We start from the raw sequence: 21,817 nt of genomic DNA on the forward strand, positions 1-21,817 counted from the left end.
AGCCTTTCACAATGCGATAGAATCCTGAAACCTTGATATTCTACATTTTAACCATGGAACAATGTATTCGACTATACATCACACCACCTAGCTTCCCCTTATACCTCTATTATAATATAAACAATCTCGGTTATTCCAAGGGACAGGGCACTGTGGGGGAGAGACAGGCCCACGTAAAGCGGAAGAGGCGCGAGCCGGACGTAATCTGCAGGTAAGAATAGCGCGGTATTTTACCGGTACCAGCGCATACTCCAGCAGGCGGAAAGGTACTCGCCAGGTACGCCAGATGTAAACAATCCGTTTTTCTCCTTCCCACTTCCTTATTTTCCACTCTCGCTCTCTCTTTCCTTTTTGTTCCCTTTTCCCACTTCTCTCTGCTCGGAATTGGTCCTTTCAGAGAGACGATCATGACTATCACACGCTCCCAAACGGGGAAAACACCCAAGTGAGTGGCTCTCTTCGGATTTTGTTTGCGCTCCACCCTATTCATCCCCCCCGTTGCGGGATGTTTATAGGATCCCCTTGCGATTTCCACCCTGCTGTATTTTGCAATTCCCTCGCTAACCAAGTCAATTCATTTCGGAATTCAGGAAGATGGATCGCCCTGGTTTCATTGAGACCCCTGGTCGTCGCGGAACTCGCAACAGCTCTGTCTTCGATGGCAGTGAAAACGAACAAGTCATCGACTCGCCGGTCGCGAACCGATCCAAGTCGGCCACTCGTCGTCGTACTTCCGCCAAGGTCACTTCTGATGAGGATGAAACGCCGGTCAAGTCTGAGACCAATGGCAAGGCTTCCACTCCCAAATCCAAGTCCAAGTCCAAGTCTCGCATTGTGGACGGGTGGGAAGAAGGACTCGACCCCAAGGTTGACTACAGCGGACACTACGAATTTGGCGGCTCCCTGGGGGTATCAGCTATGATGATTGGATTCCCTATGCTGATGTACTATATGTGGATCGGCGCGACCTACTATAATGGCAAATTCCCTACCCGCGCGGAGGGGCAAAGCTTCTCTGATTTCTTCGGCCACATGGCGCATCTGGTCTATACTGGCGCTTTCCCTTCGCTCAAGGCTTGGGCTATATACTGGACTTTCTTCATCTTTGAGGGTGCTTGCTACGTGCTGCTTCCTGGCGTTTCCGTTACTGGTCGTCCTTTGCCGCACTCGGGTGGTAAGCAGCTGCCATACTACTGCTCAGCTGTCTGGTCTTTCTACACTAGCATTATTCTAGTGTTGGTCTTGCACTTCACCGGTATCTTCAAGCTATACACAATTATCGACGAGTTCGGACCCATCCTCAGCGTTGCCATTCTGTCGGGCTTCCTGGTATCTATTGTCGCCTACCTCTCAGCTCTCGCTCGTGGTGCAGAGCACCGCATGACTGGATCCCCAATTTATGATTTCTTCATGGGTGCGGAACTCAATCCCCGTATGTTTGGAATTCTTGATTTCAAGATGTTCTTCGAGGTCCGTCTGCCTTGGTACATTCTGCTTTTCCTTTCTATGGGTGCAGCCGCTCGCCAGTATGAAGTCTACGGCTATGTGTCTGGTGAAGTGATGTTCCTTGTAATGGCTCACTACCTTTACGCCAATGCCTGCTCTAAGGGTGAAGAGTGCATCGTGTCCACCTGGTAAGTTGACAGGCTTCCTCAAATCCGACCATCAGAGACAGCTTTTAACATTCAAATAGGGACATGTACTACGAGAAGTGGGGTTTCATGCTTATCTTCTGGAATTTGGCCGGTGTTCCCCTGAGTTACTGTCATTGCACTATCTACTTGGCCAACCACGACCCTGCTGAATACCGCTGGAACCGCTTTTTCCTGGCTTTCCTCTTTATCGCTTACCTCTTTGTTTACTGGGTCTGGGATACTACCAACAGCCAGAAGAACCGTTTCCGCCAGCAGGAACGCGGAACTATGGTGGCCCGTAATACTTTCCCTCAGCTGCCCTGGCAAACAGTCAAGAACCCCAAGACTATTACCGCCGATGATGGCTCAAAGATCCTTGTTGACGGGTGGTGTAAGTGTCTTTGAATGTGCTCTTCGACTCAATGATCCGATTACTGACAAATATCTCTATAGATGGCAAAGCTCGCAAGATCCACTACACTTGCGATCTCTTCTTTGCTTTGAACTGGGGTCTTATCACTGGCTTCTCAAGCCCCTTCCCCTGGTTCTATCCGCTCTTCTTCGCCTGCATGATCTCTCACCGTGCGCTTCGTGATATCCAACGCTGCCGCACCAAGTACGGCGAGGCCTGGCTCCAGTATGAGCGGGATGTTCCTTACCTTTTCATCCCCGTTAGTTCTCCGCAGCCATCAATGTTAACACAAGTACTAACTCTCATTTTCACAGTATGTCATCTAATACATCCATTGACACGGGTATTCATATATAACCTTTTTTTTCCCTTTCCCCGTCATTCTGTACAGCGGGTTTGAACCCACAAAAATTGGAAAAGGACTTTTGGGGGAGATTATCAACACACGACTCGAGATACTTTCTTTATAATCTTTGCCAAGGTAAGGCTCCTTGGAGCCTTGATCCAAAGCACCTGTTCGCAGTAATCGTTCAACATTTTGTTCCATGTATAATATTCTATCAATTCATCGGGTCTTTCATTTGGTTCTTGACTATCCACTGCTCTGTAAACCACATATTTTGGCATCTTAACATTGGAAATTTATTTATTGAAGTTAGCTGCCTGTGGGCGACAACCAGAGCAACTGAGCGTCTCTTTAAGCTCAGGCTTGCAGTCGACGTTTCAAGTTGACATTACTATACTGTTTGACTCTTGAATACTACTGTATCCATGGATATGATCATGCCACGGGGCTTGTCACCACTATGTAAACCCAACCCGAATCCTACTTAAACACAGCTATCAAGCCTTCACAAAAATGCTGGATATCGTATCCCAAGTTTTTTTTTTAATTCAATCTAATTTTCATCTAGATATTAAGACACGAAAACCTCCATGTAGATCTGTGGACGATGCATTCAGCGTGCTGCTGAGATAATCCATATAACCCCGCAGGTCTTATCGATAAGTAGCTGCAGCTTCACCCTATTCAATTGACGTTCTTTTGCAGTCCCAGAATCATTGACAAGCCTCATCAACCTCAAAATTATTTCCATAGAGATACATCATGCTCGTCCAGGAATCCGTTCACGATGTCCCCACCAAAGCCGATGGACAGGGAACCATGCGTATGACCACTCTTTTTGCCCTTTAAGCTATCACATGAGGCTAGATTAATACTCCACCCTCACACTTCCATGTAATTCTCAAATTGACATATTGGCAGGGCTGTATGTCTTTCACCCAACAATTCCGGGGTATCCCAAGGCCCGTTTCCCCGGTGTGGTTGTCTTCAGCGAAATCTATCAAGGTAGGCTACCTATGCACCGCAGCCCAGCTCATTGGATAAAGGGATTAAGCAAGATCTAATGCCCCTCCACAGTAACGGGACCTGTGGCGCGATTTGCCCGCCAAATCGCAGGCCAAGGCTACATCTGTGTGGCACCATCGAGCTACCACGAATTCACGGGCCCGGAGCCCTTGCAGTATAATGCAGAGGATACGGACAAGGGTAACGCGTGGAAGATCAGCAAGGTATGAAATTTGTTCTGATATGATATGTACTCCCAATCGTGATTGTATACCTGGCATATGCCGGGCATGCGCATGGGCATGCGCATACGTATGAGCCATTGGTATATTTTTAGATTTTTTTATTGGGGAAGAGACGAATATCTACCTTGAGCTTCAGGAAAGCAACTAATCCCAATTCTACGGCAATAGAAATTGGCGGCCTATGATGAGGACGCAAGTCTGAGCGTGGATTACTTGCTCTCGTTGCCCACTTGCAATGGCCGGGTTGGCGCTACAGGCATGTGTTTGGGTGGGCACCTTGCATACCGCTGTGCGCTCGATAGTCGGGTTAAGGCAGCCGTGTGTTACTTTGCCACGGATATCCACGGCAAGACCCTGGCTGCGGGTAAGAATGATGACAGTCTTGAAAGGACTGGGGATATTAAGGGCGAGTTGTTGATGGTGAGTTCATTGATTTCTCTTCATGGGTGTCTCTTTCTTTTGGGTTTTCTGGATCTTGAGCTCTACACACTTTACATATTTTGGATGGCGGGCTATTTACATATTTGCGAGTTACTGATTGTCTACAGATCTTTGGCAAAAGCGACACACACGTCCCTCCTGAGGGTCGCGATTTGATCCGCAAGAACCTCCATGATAAGGGGGTCCTGTTTAGTTTCTATGAAGTTGCGTGGGCACAACGTGAGTCTTTTCTTGTTTATTTTTTTCTTCTCCCCCCTTCTCATATCGCTCTATTACGACGATGCAAGATCCTTCAAGCTGATCATCGATATCCGTACTTTAGATGCGTTTATTCGGGATGAACTCAGCAAGGGCCGATATGACCCAGCAATCACCAAATCATGTTTTGAGATGCTCCTAGAATTGTTTGGACGCACGTTGAAACTAGATCTGGGCGAGCATGATGGTAGGGAGGTGGTGGTGGAGGATGTGTGCTAAACGCAGCTGGTGCTGATCTCCCGTCCTGGGTGGGACAAGTGGGCGTCTCATAAGAGGAGGGGGCCTGTTGATCCTTTGCCTCTTTTCCCGGGGTGCTCCATCGCCACTTCTTCATACACATGTTTAGTGGAGAGCTGGATTGGAAAAACGCCTGTCGCGATGGAGGAATAACTCCGAGGACATATGGGCTGTGGAGTTTATTGTGCGTCGCCCCGTCGACCAGGCTGATTTCGCGGGTTAATTATGCAAGGGTGATGGATCCAATGGATTTGAAGATGATTACTTTGCTTGCAGATGTTTAGTGGATACCTTAGGACAAACAAAATGAAGCCCCAAATTTGAATAGTACAGTATAGCACTGCATACTCTATGCTATAAAAATCATGATGTGGTGTGCTAATTCCTTAGTCATCATTCTCCCACGGCAACAACTGGAGCCAAAAATGCTGAACCAACGGATCTGGCCGTCTCCCATGGCACATTCATGAGTTAAGAATAGAACATTAGAATTTAGATCTTCGAGAAGGCAAAGATCAAAAGATATTCTAGCTGGAATGTTTGAATCGATTTATCATTCATCGTTCAGCCCCAAATCATTCCCATAGCCAAATTTGCAATCTGAAATTTGTGATCCCAGATTTTGCTTAGCGTTGAAAGCCCACTTGAGCCTAGTCCAACTAGTGCCAATTTCCCGAATTCCAACCTTGGAAACCTGGAACCGTCTCCTCTCGTTCTTGGGCCTGACTCCTCTCGTTTTTCACCGTCCTTTAGAGCCTCCCAGGTCGATTCTGCTGATTCCTTCTCGCCCTCACCCGCCACCTTCATCTCCTTTCGATTGTGAAGTCGTCTTTTCCGCGCGGGTCAGGGGACGCTCCGGTTCCCCGTCCCCAACTCAGCACGTCCTCGTCGCGCCCCTCACCTGAACGATCGTGATCGCCTCGTATTCGCCATGGGTTCAACGCAATTTGGCAACTTCAAGGTGAGTGCGGGAGAATAGGGCGTTCGAAAGCCTTCAGCTTCGCCATTTAATAGGTCACAGTCCCCCCGCTGACCACAGACCCGACCCGGGTATTACAGGACTTCTGTCGCGACTCGACATTACCCGTCTGCAATGTTCGTGAGACCATAAATTCGATAACTAAAACTGTGCGAGGTACACTAAACTAACGGGAAATCTTCGGTCGCGTGTTATAGCTCTTCTTAGACAACCAGCCTCCCAACAAGAACTTTGGAGGATGTCCGCTCTACGGTATCGATCTGAGTGGGGATCGAAACCTCGCCAATCTCGGTATGAATGCAACTGGGACGGGAAATCGTATATGTGTATTGGAGTGGCGGAGGTTAATTTGAATTACAGGGTCTATTTTGCTCGCCTTTGTCGCTATCTTGGTATCGCTCTTTTTGCTGTGGAGGTCGGACAAGAAGCATGCCGCCGTCGGACGTCGGTACGTATTTCTCGTCTGAGGGCCTATTTCGCGCAAGTATCAGAAGCTAACACACGATATCAAACAGTGAAATGCAACTGTTTCTTCTAGGATTCATCATTATCGAGATATGTGAGATTTTCACCGTGGGTGGACTTCCACTCGAGGATAAAGTTCGCAAGGTAAGTGAGAGTTGAACGGCTTTTTCCAATGCGGAATTTAGACTGCAACAAGGCTAATTGAATGCACAAAGGGTTTCTCGGCAATTCATCTTGGAGCAATCGCGGCAACTTGTTGGATCTTATTGTTGAATGCCTTCGTGGGGTTCCAGCTACTCGATGATGGCACAGCAGCATCTCTTGGCTTAATCGCCTCATCTGCCGCTGTTATCTTCATTGGCACTGGATATATTGCCCTTGATACAGCCTTCAACTGGTCTGGCCATTTCCATGCCAGCTCAGCCAGCAATTACCGCAACATCGCTCTTTACGTCTTGTATCAACTCTTCCCTCTGGTCTGCCTAGTGGTGTTCTTCCTCCTTGAGACGGTGCTGGTTTTGCGTGTTCTGGGAGAGATTCGGCCTATGCGTATGTATACCTTGAAATTTGGCAGAAATGCTCTCGAGAATAGACTACTAATGCTTTTTAATACAGTTTACCTGGCTGGTGCCGCGGTCCTCTTTGCCATTGGCCAAATCTTTCAATATGTCATCAGCGTCCACCTCTGTACGGCTTCCGGCAGCAAGATCAACGGAACCTTGTTCGAAACTCTCTTTACACTCCTCTCCGTTGTCGGTCTATGGACTTTCTGGAGTAGTATCACAGAAGATGACTGGCCTCTGCCCGTGGGCAGTGGTTACAACTAATTGTATTTTCATTTCGATCTTGATTTGGTACTTGCAGATTTACTCCATGTCTTTGTTCAATACATACCGCTGTTATTCATCCATTTTTCAGACTCGCCGCGTCGTTCAATCCTTTCCTTGTGACATTTTCGTCAACGATGAACAGAGCTTTTGACGTTGTGATACCACATTCCCCCGGGTCATGTTTCACGATTAATTGTTTTATCCTCTTTTTTTCATTTCTCTTGTTAATGTCTGTCCAATGGCTTGCCATGTCTTTCACTCATAATCTAGCCCTTCCTGATCCCTCTATGGCCACTCAACGAGGGACACGATCTAATGACAGGTTGGCCATCTTATTGTGGGTATATCCTTCTATGTTTCAATTGTCAGATACCTCTCAGCCTTGTACTTAAGTTATAATCCCATGTCCGATAATCTATCTCTCTCTATTTTGTGCTTTCCCATTGAATCGGAGGCTGATTATCTTTACTGGATTTCTCTGATATCTTCAATGATGGTGCTTCTGTCATAATAGTACCTATACATACATACATACATACATACATACATACATCGATTTATATAATAGCCCTGGAGTAGTATGCTATGTGTGTAAGGGTCTAGAACAGAAACACAAAACTCAATGCGACATGGTGCAACCCATCAACTCCCTTTTGCTTGGTATTTTCTGGGCATGGTCCTTCAAGATGTGGCATTGGTCATTTGAATCAGTATTATATGCTGATCGAGCTGCAGGTTTCCTTTCCAAAACTTTGTAGGACCTTGTAGATCATTGATATTGCGGTATATAGTTCCTCGGAGGTGACTGGCACGTAGCTTGAAAACATAAAGCCGATTTGACTCTTCACTGCCTAGGTGCAGCAAATTTGAACCCTATAGACACCTCCGGGAATCTATTTTGACAGCCGGCCTTGAAACATCACAGTGAAATTCAAAGTAAAATGCGTATCAACATTGCTACTGGGGTTTTGGCATCTGTCTTGGTCACTCTTGGAGCATCCTCACATGTAGTTAACCAGCGAGACCAGTCAAAGAACCTGCATCAAAAATCTTGTATGGAATCCGCTCCTCATACATCATGAAGTCCACTGATATTGCTTATTCAACCATTTTCTTATCACCGACCACATGGCTTATTCAATATTGGAATTATTAGTTCTGGAACAAAATCGTCAAGCTGTCGAACAGCTACCACCAACATGTAACCTAGTTGCATGCATCGGGCTTCAAGGGACACTTACATGTGTTCTATCCGCCGTATCAACCGGAGACACGTCGGCTTTACGCCATTGTCTAAGTGGTGGATTAGGCGAGGTCAGCTTTTCTCCCTCTCTGCTTGTTCTATGGAAATTTACTTACCTTTCCTCTGACTCTGACTGATACTTCTAATTACTCAGATATGCTCTTGCGCGGCTTGTATTGCACCCGTAAACAACTTTCTACAAGCTCTTGGTATTTGCGTTGCGGCGAACGTTGAGGATGACGTGGGCGTTTCTCCTTCTCATACCTTTACGACTTTGTTTGAGACGGAAATCACCTACGCGCCACCGCCGGTCACTCGGCCACCATCATGATTTGATACCTCGGCATGGAAGACCGATGAGACCCATGCAGTAAATGCTGAGCCAACTGCTACTAAGTTACTCTAGAACCATGATTATTTGGTGATACTTATGCTTTTGTTCCTGATTCTATCAAAAAGTTGTGCCTGGGGTCTCTATGGGCTGTTATCTATATGATCACATTGATAATGTACCTCAGTATGGACATTCGATGAGGATGGTTTGATTACGCGACGACGCAATGATATGAATAAATCGATTAATATTTCTTTGACCAAAACGTCTGTAATGTCAATTTTTGAATATCCAATGATCTATTTATGTACAGTGTTGTCTCAACCCTCTGGAAGCGGCATAACAAGTAGTCGACAGTTAACCCATTTTGTTTGAATATGAGCATCCTTTTCCACTCCAAATAGAGTGCTCATCATTCCCATCTCCATCTGCAGTAGGCATATCTCGTAACAAAACAAAGGAAATCTTATATCATTTGCGCGAAAACCCTCAGCAGGCACTTTGCATCTTATAAAGCTGGAGGAAACGACCAGGTCAAATCCCACCCTGGCCATTTCATGTTTTCTCTTGATTTCTTCTATAGCCGGACCTTGACATCAACACAAGGGAGTGTCCATTCCCGTCTTCCTAAAAGACTGCGCAACCATTCCAGTCCAACCCCAGTCCACTCCTCCGGCCGAGTCTCAAGCCCAAGGTGTTGCTGTGCACTGTCAAACGCAGCCCCCGCAAGAGCCTTGGCCGTTGAGTTAAACGTATCGAATGCGAACCCGGCCAGACTATCGCCTGGTAGTGGCGCGGGCATAGTGGCGTTCCCGGCGAAAGAAGCGTAGTTATTTGGCTCGGAGCTATAGCGCGGCGCAAACCAGTTGCTGCGCAGATCGAAGATGCATCTATCGGACCAGTGGCAAGATGAGGCGAAGAGAATGAGGAGGAGTGCGGAACAGTATATGCATGGTCGGTGGATGATGTAGGTGAGGGCGACGAAAGAAATGATGAATAGTGGAGAGGCGTTGGTTGGGATGAAGAGGAGTGGAAGCCAGCTGCAAAAACTGTATATTAGAAGAACTGTCATTTATTCCCCTCTTTTGGTGATATATTTCTGTTTGGGGTGGCTTTTATGACTTGGTCTGCTTTTAAGGCATGAAGCTTACCTCCGTAGACAGAACATGGTGGGCAAGGTTGAAGTGAATAGAGGTTTCAAGGTAAGATCAAGAGCTCCCTATGTAAAGTTGTATGGGTTCCTGTATATCCATGCGTATTTGCCCCATATAAGATAATCTTGCAGGGACAGCTGTAGGGGATAAAAGGGTTGCGTTTTGAAGATTTGAAGTTGCAGCGATGACGAAGTCCAGATCAGTGACAGGGATGGTAACAATGGTAATGTAATTACACGGTCACACCAGCCACAGCTAGCCCGAATTCAAATCTTTGCGCATTAGGAACTTCCGAACTTCTTTCTCACCTTTCATCTTTCAACTCTACTCTTTACTATCACTCTTTCACGATCTCACGGTCTCCCTTTTTCATTTTCTTCTCTTTGTTATCCAACTAATTCGATCATTTGCTTTGTCAAGCTTCTGCGATTGTCTCTTGCATTCTGCTCTCACATTCTCCCTCGAAAGAGAGAGCTACCGAGGAGAGCTCCCGCAAGCTTGTGTGGGAATTTCGTTCGGAGGTCGTCGTGCATGACGAGTGACAGAAATGTCCACCCCCAACAATCTCCAGGCCCTTTTGGCTTCAATTAAGCCTCGTCCGTCGCCACCTAATGGGTCTGCCCAAGATTATCATCAGCAGCAACAGCGCCCATCTCAATCCTACCAACCTGGCGGCATGTTCCCACCTCACCCTCAGTATCCGCCGTATGATGGTCAGAACTACCCGCATCCTCAAATGGCGGCGCATGGGTATCATCATCCCTCCGTTTCATCAGGAATTCCGAGCCCTGCCCCCAATCATCCGGCGAATACTGCACCGCGTCATGACTCCGATATCCTTAGTCCTAACGTGCCTACTCCTCGCCCTGAATGGAACCAACCTCCGCCGCCGCAACCGAACAACCCGGATCGTGCTGTCAACCTACTGAATCTTCTTCGATTCAGTCAAGGTTCAGGCACTGGGGCTCAATCTCCCTTGTCCTCTTCTGTTGGTGGTCCGGAGCAATCGCAATCCCCACCGATTCAGGAGCTCACCTCGTCGCACGGACGAAACACTTCCGGGCCAGACTTGGTGGCTTCTCTCTTTGGTGGAGCGCAGGTTCCCCCTGCACCTGCACATGTCCCTGCCCCTGCAGAGGTAGGCGTAGCTCCTGTTAGAGTCGAGGGTGCTTCCAATGACATTACCCAGGATATGTTGCTTCGGTTGCTCAACCGATCTCAGCATGAGGGAGGACCAGCGGAGCCTCCCATCTCAGTTGCAGCTCACCAGTCAATTCCACAAGCTGCATCCATTGATCCAAATTCATTGAACAATGGCGATGCCCTCACGGACACCGTGAAATCCTTGTTTGGGAGTGTTGCGAAGCCGGAAACGGTCGTATCTCCCTCCAAGGACTCGATGTTCACATACGTCAACCCATTCGACCAGCTTGCTGCTATCTCCCCACAAACCAAGTCGCCTCAGCCCAAGTTTGAAGAAGGAGAGGAAGAGGAGTTGACGTTTGTTGAAACCACGCAAGCTTTGACGACTGATGTCTCTGTCTCTGTGGATGATGAGCCTTCCCCACCCGTAGAATTGGCAGCACCCCAGCAGCCGAAGCGCAGCAAGTCGCCAGTCCTAGAGCCAAACCAGCAACGGGCTGTAACTGATGTCGTTGGTCGTCTTGTTGATGAGATTGGACTCTCGCTCAATGGGGAGAAAGTCCCGACCGTGGAAGCGGAAGCTGGGTTCGACACCCCAGCCAAGGATGACACTGCCGAGGCGGTTATCTCATCCATTGCTGGCCATTTGCGGGAGACTGCTACCGAAGCCAAAGCAGTTGCTGAGTTGACTGAGTTTTCTCAGCCAGCTAAGGCGTCGACTGAACCGCAGACCGCAGCCACTGTTACCCAGACCCGGAATGAGAATGCCGAGGCTCTGGCTGATAGCTGGGAGAGCGCCGAGGACAGCGCTGAAAAGGAAGAAGAGCGTGTTGTGTCTGTTCAAAACTTCCCCCTGAAGCCATTCATATCTATTACCGTCAAATCACGAACTGGAAAGCTTGTGGTGTTCCGCGATGATGGTATCATGGATATCGCACGTCTCAAGAAGGATTTCGACCAACTGGATCGCTCGCTTACTTCAGCTACCTCTGATTACATTGTTTATGCGCTCGCAAAGTCTGGTGGAATTCGAATCATTCGCCAAGACGATGGAAGCGACCGACAAGTCTTCCGTGCTACCCGTGACCGTGTCTTCAATGTCACATTATGCACTTCTGTCACTGTTTCGGGTCAGCCTGATGTGCAGGCCATTCTGGGCATCGGTGTCAGTGGCGCTGTCTACTGGGCCCTCGTTTCTCGAGAGGGCAAGGATCTGTTTGAGCATGATGCTCTGGAAAGTGAAAGCCTTATCTTCCCGCCGTTCCCGGCTTCAGACGAGAATACTTCTGGCGGCCAGCTGAAAACGCGGGCCAAACGAAGCACTCGTCATCCAGATCTCTTCGCTATTGGACGCGGCAAGAATATCTATGTCGTCTCCCCCACAGTTGCTATGAATGCCAATTATGGCGTGTCCGGGTCGCAACGTACCGTAAACACGGAGAAATTCTTCAAGGAGCGTGCACTTAAGATCTCTACTGGTAAAGCTGGAAAGGATTTTGCCTTCAGTGATGACGATACTGTTATCGCTTCTCTGGATAAGACCGGTCGATTGCGCTTCTGGGATATTCGTGACGTGTTGGACCGTTCCAACTTTGGTGAAGGCATCACTCCGAACGAGGTGCGGGTTCCTCTAAACACATTTGTGACTGGCTCCCCAGCAGAGAAGTCTTGGCCCACATCTGTGCTCTTCTTGGATAAGCTGCGTCCCTACTCACGATCCAATGCCCTTCGATATGTTCTGGTGGGACTCAAGCAGAACCACACGTTGCAGCTCTGGGATATCGGGCTAGGCAAGGCTGTGGAAGAGTTGAAGTTCCCCCATGAGAACGAGTCGGACGCGATCTGCAGCGTGGCATATCACCCATCGTCAGGTATCATCGTAGTGGGACACCCAACTAGAAACTCGATCTATTTCGTTCATCTCTCTGCGCCACGGTACAATTTGCCTGGCATGTCACAGGCTGCATTCATCAAGGCTGCGACGGAGAAGGACAGTTCCCTACCAAAGCCTGATTCAACCGCATGCCTCAGTGGCATTCGAGAAATTTCTCTTGGCTCTAAGGGTCAACTAAGAAGCCTAGAGCTCCTGTCTCTCACTAGGGCTGGCACAGAGAAACGCAACTCGCAGGAAAGCGATCTGTTCGAGCTCTACGTGATGCACTCCCGTGGAGTGACTTGTCTTAACATTAAGAAGGAGGATCTGGGTTGGACTACAGATAACAAAGTTATCACTCCCATCGATGCATTGGAGGACGGTTCAATTGAAATCACTGACCTTCAATCATTCCCCTCTTACACCGCTGATGACCCCTCTGTCAATGGTGATACCGCCTCCACTCCCTCACGCACAGCGAAAGAGGTTGCAAAGAAAAACGACATCGCTGACCCTTCTTCTGGTGTTGTTCCCTCTCGTAACCCCTCACCCACGAAAACTTCTTCAAAGAAAAAGCCTTCTGAGGAGCCATTGGACATTGTCCCTACCCCCAGTAGTGCTGAGAAGACTGAGAAGAAAAAGAAGAAGAAGACTCCTGAGGCTCCCGTCAAAGCCAAGGAACCCACCGCCACCGCTGGTGTTCAATCTCTTCCCCTCACTTCTCAACCGAAAGACTCAGGAAATCTCGCATCCACCCTCGCAACAATGGAGACTGATGAAAGCTTTACTGGCCACGGTGTCACAAATGACGCCATCGTCAAACACTTTGAAGACCTACGTGCTGCAGTCTCTGATGGATTCAACGCGTCTCTGGGCCGTGAAATTGAAACCCTTTTTGCCCGATTTGATGAAGAGCGTCGCCAGTGGGATACTGCCTCGAACAAGAAACAAGAGACCGTTCTTCGCCTGGTCTCTGACAAGCTCTCACAGGACGTTGAGAAGAATCTCGATCGCGTGATCAACAAGAGTATCTCATCTCAGGTTCTTCCTGCTATCAAGGATGCTACCAACGAGGCTGTCTCGCGTGTCGTCAGTGAACAGCTTCACCTTGCCCTTCCTCGTTCAGTTTCAGAGTCTCTGCAAAACACTGGCTTTATTGATTCGTGTGCCGAACTTGTCACGCAGAAAATCAGCACCCGCGTCGAGAATGGCATAATCAAGGCTGTCCATAATTCTCTCATGCCTCTGATCGAGAAAATGGCCAAGGATAGTAAAAAGGCCCATGAGGATGCCCAGTCTCAAATCAGACGCGCGGACGAGTCACGTAACCAGGAACGCAAGGCTACCAACGCCAAGCTTGAACAAATGGAGGACATGATCCGTACTCTGACCTCCACTGTCAACAAGCTCGCTGTCACTGAGCGACCAGCTACCGACGTTAACAGCCACCCATCTGGTCCACCTGCTGGTTTCTCGCGCGCTGGACCAGCCCAGAATCGTCCCGTTCATGCTCAGGGTCAGCCTACCCAGATTGGCATCCAGCCTGTAGCTCAGCCTGCTCCTGTCCAGCCTCAAGCTCGGGCTCCCGCTCGGGCCCCAGTTCCAGCTCCAGTCCATGCCCCAGCTCTGGCGCCTGCCCCAACCCAGAGTCCTTTGAATACGTTGCAGCCGCCTCCTTCCCCTGCTTTGGGCGCTGAGATCGCTGAGATCAGACATGTCTTCGAACAGGGCGCTGGTCCTGACGAGGCCATCATCAAGGTTAGTTCCCTAATATTCTCAAACAGCAAAATTCAGTACTAATATTCGATTTAGTGGCTTCAATCTGAGCACCAGGCAGAGGTGTTCGATCATTTCTTTTGCCGCCTGGATCCATCTTTCTTGGCCAGGCTCCAGCCTATTATCATGTTGTCTGTTGGCGTGGCCGTAACCACCTCACTGGAGAACAACCTCCACCAGCGCTTCCATTGGCTCAGTGTAGTACTCAATGGCTTTGATCCTCGCGTACGTTCCGAACCCGAATGCTTCACTCATTTCATACATCCCTCATGCTAACTAATTCTATCCCAGGATCCTGAACTGGCTGGTGTCTCTGCCCGGATCATGTCTGTGTTGACTGAACGCCTGAACACTCTGTACATGAGGCTCGTTGCGGAGAACCCACATGATCCCCTTCTTCGTCGTCTTCCTCCTCTCTCTCGCCGCGTGCGAGAGCTGCATAGTGCTTCCCTTTAAGTTGAAGAGTACTGGGCCGTCATATCTACTCGGGGTTATGCAGTGTTCGGAGAGACTCGGTATGGCATCGAGCTTACCGATTGGCTGCCGGCGTTTGCTGACAGGGTTCTCTCCACCATAATGTACCATACCTGAGTTCAAGTGGGGTTTTTTATCTCTTTTCTTTGATCTTGGCGATGCGGAACGTTTTTCATGAAGATAGCTTACGCAGAAGCAAATATGACTTATGCTTTTTGCCTCGTTAATTTTTTCAATTGAATCATTTTTTGCGTGTGCTCTTTACATTGAAGGAGCTCGAGTAATAATCTAACTCCCTTAATCAAAATATTGTAGTTAAATAATTTTATTGCATTGGGTATCATTTAAAAGGGAAGGATCCCCGATTCTCGCTTCTGTATAGGTAGACTTTGCCTTGAACTGAAAGATAGATATCTGGGAGAAAGGAAGCCACAATAATATCAAAATCATTCACATATCCAAATACAACACTATGAGTCCGCTGATCTCCCACGAGATCTCGACTTGAACCTAAGACGCTTCAACAGATTTGTCGAAACGGGTTTGTTTTGAACTTTTCCGCGCCGCAAAGCCTCCACAGGAGGCCCCATTATAATAGGTCGGTTCTGCTTAATTTCAGGACATGTTTTTGACCAAAGAGTTTCATTATCACTCGAAATGATATTTATAGTGATAGATGCGAGTTTGTCGTGTTCAAGTTGTGATTGATCGAGAGAGAGGTCCGGTTTATCCATGCCGATGATTGTAGGCTGGTAGTATCGTTTTTGATTGATATCCTTATATTGAGCGCTTTCTCTAGATCCGAGTCCCGGTGGAGTTGGCTTTCTTTTTGTTTGAGGTTCTGTCGTAGACTCTTGTGTATCAGAGCCACTCGTTTGTGTTGATTCGGAACGGGTTGAGGCTCTGGATATGTTGACGGGGTTGGAATCGGCTTCAGAGATGTAATGGAATTTAGGTCGTGGAGGTGCAGTTGGTTTGTCATATTTGTATATGTCATTGTCCATTTGTTCTTTCTGTTCCTGGATCTGTATCGGCATTGAGGCACGGTTGCAGCGGTTTCGATATGGAGGTGGGTGACCTTGTGAGGCGCGCTTGTAATTAAGGTATCTTTGTGGAGGGCCTGATAACGAGTCACGCTTTTGGTCCTGGCCCGGAATTACCAGCGACGGAGGGACGAGTGATGAATAGTCTATTGGGGGTGAAAGACCGATGGAGTCTGCGTCCCATGGTGGAGATGGAGGGGGAGACACATATCCCGTTTGATCCATCGTTATAGTGAAATGGATTGATGTAAAGGCTTTTGTTAAAACAAATGATCAGGTTGTATAGGATGCCCGGATGATGACATTAATCACTTTTAAGAACAAAAAGTCAAGTATTGCGAACGCCTGGGATGAAGAGCCTCGCTCCCTTATATAAGAACCTTGGAAGAGGATTGGGGTTGATCCTGGGGCTTGGAATAACTACGCAGGATCGATCATCTACATGAACAGGATTCTATTGGCTCTCATTTTAAGCCTCCTGTGAGCTCTACATTACGGTGTAAATATGTTTGATGATGGCCCGATGGCCCGAACTCGGACCTCGAGTTGAAAGTTTAGTGGGTGCAAATCCTCATCATCCTCAGTCTTACTCGAGGTAGATTAGACTCTAGGAAAATCCACAAAACTAGCACTCGTTTGGCCAAACAAACTGCCCAAACTAGTATAATCGACTTGAACCATGTGGGTATGCTGCTATTTTTATCTAAAGGATAGCCCGGGGTCCATTGGGGGCGGAGGCGGAGACGTGGTCGTGGGGGCCGGTCTGTTCGCGATTGCCATTGAGCCAATCGAATGCATTAGATTTTCCTAGCAAGGCTGAGATTCACGCTGTGCGTATTGTTTAGATCGGTATTGAACCAATCAATTTGTTTTCCCTGATGCCAGCCCGTCCCTACGCCTTTTCTCCACGTTTCAGGACGATCGTAAGAGTCCCATACGGAGTCTAGTTGGGTCCTCAGTCCGATGCAAATTAAAATTTCATTCGCTATTTATAGCCGTGGAACATATATGAGAATAAATAAGAGCAAATAATAACATACTCGGGTGAAGCAAGGCTGATGCGCTTGCTTATTTGACAATAGTGACAAATTTATATAAACGAGAGACAAATAGTTGGCGAATGAAGCAGAATAGACAGGGAGAGAAGAATCAAAGTGTAAAAAACTCAAGCAGAATTCGATTTTATCAACCGAGAGTGGGATTCATAAGGATCAAGTTCAAGTTGGTGATTGGTGGATCATTTGACTCAAGCCACCTGGCTTGAATGCTTTAAGGTGGGCTATATACTGAGTTAACAAACAGTCCAACTACGTTGTCACCACAAAAACCAAGTTAAAATAAGATCAATCATCATACCTTTCACCCAAACTGTTCACAGATTCGTGAAGAACCAAGTTTACAGGCCGCTCGGGTTCATCAGTCTGCCCAACACCAGTTTGCGTCTGGTGGAAAGAAGGCGATGGCGAAGAGATCACCGACCGACCAAGACGGAACAACGGCGGGGTCGGCGATGAGTTGTGTCGGCGCCTACGCGAGCGGAAGCTTGAGGCATCGTTCTCAACTGGAGTTGCAGTGCTATGAGTATGACGGGTGTTTGTGATAGGCATAGGCTCGCTTTCCAAAGTACTTGTAGTTATGACAGTGGAGAGAGTCCGAGGAAGATTGTAGCCGGCTTTGCCAACGGGGACAGACAATCCATGTACGACCTAGAGTATACTGTCAGAAATCTTTCGGACTCTGATGGGACGGGGGAATACTCACAATACTACAGATAACCAAAAACCACACCACGACCCAGGCAGCATCTGCTACTTGTTGTGCATCCTCTCGCACATTACCATCGACTTTGATCTCCAGAAGAAACTCTCGAGCGATCGATAGATAGAAGACAGCACCAACTCCAATAGGGCCAAAGAATCCCACAAAGGCTGCATGTGAAAGATGATCGATCTGGTGGATATATTTATGCAGAGCAAAGATTATTGGCATCCGACGGACCAGTAGAATGAGGATACCCAAGAAAATGAGTCGATAGATGGGAATAATATCATTATCCAAGAATGATCTCCATGGGCAGACCGCACCAAACCACATGAACATGGACAAGTTGAGAAGCATATCGATGGTTGGCTGAAGAGAGTCATCTATAGTCTCAAGGCGGAACCAATCGCTTTTGAAAAGGTCAGTCATTATATTTATTTCTTCGAAATAGAATAGTATCTTACTCTTGCGTGAATACATTCCCGGCAATAAAGCATGCGAGAAGGTCATCGGTGCCAACGAGTCCACAAGTACCAAGGATGAAGAGCTGTGTTTATCATTAGAATAAGCATCGCTGTTTTGAATCTTCAGCTGGAAACTTACCGCAAGGGCAATCGCAAACACCAAGAAGCTCTCCCTGTCAACATAATGCTTCTCTTCGGCCCAATGCAGCAACTTTCTCGATAGCCAACCGACTACTGTTCCGTATACAATGCTCAAAAGAATAGTATATACCCAAGTCTCATAGAACCATAGACCCATAGCCTTGCCAGCGCCACCACTGTATCCTTGACCTCCCATACCAGTATACTTAAGGATATAGATACCAAAGAACAGAAACGGATAACCCAGACCATCATTAGCACCGGATTCCGCCACAATTATCCGCTGCAGTGGACGCGGAACATGTTTATCGGCAAACTTCCCCTTCACAATCGAATTCGAAAGGACGGGATCAGTCGGCGTAACACAAGATGCAATAATGAGGGCATGAAGGAACTTGAAGTTCGGGACCATGGCCCAAATAATCAAACTGCTACAAATCCACATCGCGACCATCCCGGGGCCGAGAAGTAGAGACAAGCTCCGCCATTCGATCTGGAGATAGCGCTTTGGGAGCTGAACACCTGCTAGAACTAGTTGCACGCCCAATACTAGGCGGGTGAAGTTCAAGGTAATAGCTTCGAGGTTCGCTTCGGAGTGCAAAGCGTAATCCCCCGGTCTGATGAAATTGGCTGCATGGGGAGAAAAGACAACACCCGCTAGCAAAGAGATTACTATGCAATGCGTCAGTCATTCGCCGCAAGCTTATTATAATTACTGTATGATACTGGCGGCAAGGGGAGTCACTCACATGCTTCGGAGAGATAAAACTTCTCCTTGCATAGATAAGACACAAGGCCAAAAAGTGATACAAATCCTCCAAGAGTGGCACAGACGATATTGAAGTTGATCAGTGAGAGGGCTGGCATGTTGCCGATGATGCAATCTTCACGATCGGGCAGCCGATACGGAGAACCAGTGTCCGAGATTTGTAGATCGAGAACGAAAGATGGGTAATCTTAGGGGTTCAATCTAGTTTACGAGAAGAGAATCAAAGTTGGAGTAACGTTCAATCGAAATCGACGAAGACAATGTAGCAGAGTTAAAGTCAACGACTTTCGGTCACCGTCAACGGGTAGTAGAACAAGGAGCAAATGTTATCGAATCATAGTTTGAATGAGTTGGATGAAGCACAAGGCGATCATGTGTGAAATAGAGAACCGGTTCCAGGTTAAGGCCACGGTGATTAAGAGGTCGATGATTCCTTTGGAAGACGGGGGTGGGATGATGGAAGAAGAGAAGATTTGCTGTTCGCAGAGTTGTGTGGGGGAAGGAACAACGTGAAAAAAGCGGGACTTGGCAAACTATGAACTACACTACCAAGTACATACAAGTTATACCAACTATTACTCGCAAAATGACACTGGTATTTTCTCATGATGATCGTTAGATAAAGGACAATGAAACTATGCAATGGAATTTTCAGAAATCATCTTCAAACGTCTCATCGGGTACGTCTTGGGTAGCTTCCAACGCCTCAGCCTTCTGCTTCACACCCTGGTGAGCTCCATTGACAGCCAATCGATCGGCCGCCTCGTTCCCAGGATCCTGGGCATGTCCCTTGATCCATTGGAATATGGTCTGAACCTTGAGCTCTGCTCGTTCCTCAATTTTCACCAAAATGGACTCAACCAGGTCTCGGTTCTCCACGGGCTTCTTGTCTTTTGTCATCCAATTGTTACGGCGCCAATTTTTAAACCAAACGGTGACGCAGTCAATCGAGTATCTGCTGTCAGTGAATATGGTAACATCTCGATGTCGAGGGGCAATATCAATAGCTCGCAGGATTGCTGTCAATTCTGCTCGCTGATTGGTTTGACGGCTACCCTTCAATGGTTCCGATACATTCCTGCTAGGACATCAAAATTTAAATGTCAGAAACGTTGGTATTTCCCAATGGGAAGGAAAAATCGAGGGAACAAACCTTGGATCCCCAGGCCCAAAATAAACGCCAACCCCAGCTGATGCCAATGGGGTCCCGTTTCGCAAGGAACTCCCGTCTGTGTATATCCGGAGCATCCCTGGTATCCCCACCACCTGTGTTTTGGTGGCGGCCTTTTGAGGTGCTGTTTTATAGACCACCTTCCCTGTGGCAGGGTCGAGCAGCACATTTGGATCGAATTGATCCTCTGTGCCTTGTGGTAGAGGACCCTCTCCGGGAGCATACTCAGCACCTTCTTCATCTTTGAGACTTTCACTCATTATGCCATGGGGGCCTGTGGGTTTCTTTGCGTCTTCAAATCCGACTGGGGGTTGTGTTTGTCCCTCTCTCACAAATTCCTCCGCCTCTTCGCGTGTTGAAAATTTACGATATCGTGGGCGTGTAAACCCTCGAATTTGCTCCTGTGCTTTTGACCAGTCGGTGTACACCCCGGGAACGCGACCTCTTTGTATCCCATAATATCTCTCGGTGCCATCCGCAGCGTGGCCGGATGGAAGTTTGGTCCCGTTTAAAAAAGCAGTAGCGTCTTCATGGCTTAAAAATGATTGGACTGCAGAGCATACGTCGATTAGCTTCAGGTAAAATCAAGGGCGGGAAATTGGCCTGCAGATTCCCTGGGATTCCAATTACTCACAAATAGCTCCCTTGTAGCCTGTGATTTGAGCTAAGCATTCGGGCCACCCGTAGTAGATACCCGGCTTGAATCCCACTTTTACCGCATAATATTTGGAGGCGGCCACTCTTTTGCGTTTGCTCCCTGCGGCAGGAGAAGGTGTTGACTTCGGGCCGGGTGAAGCTTTCAGCGCGGGAGCCGGGCTTGGAGAAGGAGTAGCTCCCTTCATAGAGTCGGGTGGATATAAAGCTGTCGGAGGAGGTAATCGCAAAGTATCGGAAGAAGGATCAATGGCAATAAAGTGTTTAGCGAGTTTATTGGCCGGATTTGAGGCGTGGTCTAAACCCGAAAATGGTATCCAGCACTGCGGAGCGAAACGCGGTTGAGAGCTCCAAAGCGACCACGACCGCAAGCTCCGAGCCAAGGACGAGATATAACGGGGAATAATGGACTCCCCGAAGATACACGGGGAAATAGCTGCGAGGAAGAAGAGGAAAATAGTTTAAGTAAGATTCAGCAAGAGTAAGTTGGGGGGGGGGGGGGGATCTAAGAAATTAAAGAGGAAGAGAAGCCGTAAGTGAAGAGAGAGAGGGGGGGGGGGGGGGGGTTGACAGGGTGGAAGGGAGGGGACCTTGCCTGATTGGGGAGCAAACCGTGATAGAGATGATCGGGGAATTCAACTTCAACTTACAACTTTCAACTTTCAACATCAAACAACGTGAATCGAGTCTTGGCAAATAACAGTTCGTACTTTCAAAAAAAAAAAAGTCTAGCCATTCATCTGTTCGGTAATTTTTATTTATTTTTCACTCTGGTACACTCCAGTCATATATAGTTTGGATCGAAGAGTCCAAAGGCTGTACACGCACAAGCCAATTCTCATAATCAAAGATTTTAGCATTGGCCTGAGTCTTTCTTGGAAGAAGAATTGAGCCCCAAAGTTGATCAAAAATCCTATGCTTGTGTCGAGCCGGTTTGTAAAGTCTCATCCAAAGCTGATAAAGAT

General features: G+C 47.8%; 8 protein-coding genes across 8 annotated transcripts; 4 read left to right on the plus strand and 4 right to left on the minus strand.

The window, feature by feature from the left end:
• Positions 1-407: 407 nt before the first annotated feature.
• On the plus strand, positions 408-2,372 carry erg4 (c-24(28) sterol reductase; the record flags this gene model as incomplete). The annotated part of the gene is made up of 5 exons (XM_056924147.1): positions 408-445; positions 591-1,634; positions 1,694-2,025; positions 2,088-2,305; positions 2,361-2,372. The coding sequence occupies 5 exons, from the start codon at positions 408-410 to the stop codon at positions 2,370-2,372; spliced, it is 1,644 nt and encodes a 547-aa protein (XP_056776873.1).
• A 782-nt stretch (positions 2,373-3,154) lies between these two features.
• On the plus strand, positions 3,155-4,560 carry N7478_007934 (dienelactone hydrolase family protein; the record flags this gene model as incomplete). Its single annotated transcript, XM_056924148.1, has 5 exons — positions 3,155-3,215; positions 3,470-3,621; positions 3,811-4,062; positions 4,191-4,302; positions 4,406-4,560. The coding sequence occupies 5 exons, from the start codon at positions 3,155-3,157 to the stop codon at positions 4,558-4,560; spliced, it is 732 nt and encodes a 243-aa protein (XP_056776874.1).
• Positions 4,561-5,509: 949 nt separating this feature from the next.
• Positions 5,510-6,849, plus strand: N7478_007935 (chitin synthase export chaperone; the record flags this gene model as incomplete). Its single annotated transcript, XM_056924149.1, has 7 exons — positions 5,510-5,539; positions 5,593-5,673; positions 5,755-5,848; positions 5,918-6,005; positions 6,073-6,166; positions 6,238-6,571; positions 6,638-6,849. 7 exons carry the CDS (start codon positions 5,510-5,512, stop codon positions 6,847-6,849), a joined length of 933 nt encoding a protein of 310 aa, XP_056776875.1.
• A 2,157-nt stretch (positions 6,850-9,006) lies between these two features.
• Positions 9,007-9,597, minus strand: N7478_007936 (uncharacterized protein; the record flags this gene model as incomplete). Its single annotated transcript, XM_056924150.1, has 2 exons — positions 9,007-9,469; positions 9,581-9,597. The coding sequence occupies 2 exons, from the start codon at positions 9,595-9,597 to the stop codon at positions 9,007-9,009; spliced, it is 480 nt and encodes a 159-aa protein (XP_056776876.1).
• A 533-nt stretch (positions 9,598-10,130) lies between these two features.
• N7478_007937 (uncharacterized protein) lies at positions 10,131-14,831 on the plus strand (the record flags this gene model as incomplete). The annotated part of the gene is made up of 3 exons (XM_056924151.1): positions 10,131-14,357; positions 14,412-14,600; positions 14,667-14,831. The coding sequence occupies 3 exons, from the start codon at positions 10,131-10,133 to the stop codon at positions 14,829-14,831; spliced, it is 4,581 nt and encodes a 1,526-aa protein (XP_056776877.1).
• A 488-nt stretch (positions 14,832-15,319) lies between these two features.
• On the minus strand, positions 15,320-16,117 carry N7478_007938 (uncharacterized protein; the record flags this gene model as incomplete). The annotated part of the gene is made up of 1 exon (XM_056924152.1): positions 15,320-16,117. The coding sequence occupies one exon, from the start codon at positions 16,115-16,117 to the stop codon at positions 15,320-15,322; it is 798 nt and encodes a 265-aa protein (XP_056776878.1).
• Positions 16,118-17,235: 1,118 nt separating this feature from the next.
• N7478_007939 (putative Na/H antiporter) lies at positions 17,236-19,125 on the minus strand (the record flags this gene model as incomplete). Its single annotated transcript, XM_056924153.1, has 5 exons — positions 17,236-17,598; positions 17,654-18,062; positions 18,118-18,200; positions 18,257-18,930; positions 19,008-19,125. 5 exons carry the CDS (start codon positions 19,123-19,125, stop codon positions 17,236-17,238), a joined length of 1,647 nt encoding a protein of 548 aa, XP_056776879.1.
• A 553-nt stretch (positions 19,126-19,678) lies between these two features.
• On the minus strand, positions 19,679-21,040 carry N7478_007940 (RNA-DNA hybrid ribonuclease; the record flags this gene model as incomplete). Its single annotated transcript, XM_056924154.1, has 3 exons — positions 19,679-20,105; positions 20,181-20,748; positions 20,833-21,040. The coding sequence occupies 3 exons, from the start codon at positions 21,038-21,040 to the stop codon at positions 19,679-19,681; spliced, it is 1,203 nt and encodes a 400-aa protein (XP_056776880.1).
• Between the last annotated feature and the right edge of the window lie 777 nt (positions 21,041-21,817).

The sequence above is a fragment of the Penicillium angulare genome (assembly GCF_028827245.1).
Source record: "Penicillium angulare strain IBT 27051 chromosome Unknown utg000005l_segment0_segment0, whole genome shotgun sequence".
Taxonomy (NCBI): Eukaryota; Fungi; Ascomycota; class Eurotiomycetes; order Eurotiales; family Aspergillaceae; genus Penicillium; species Penicillium angulare.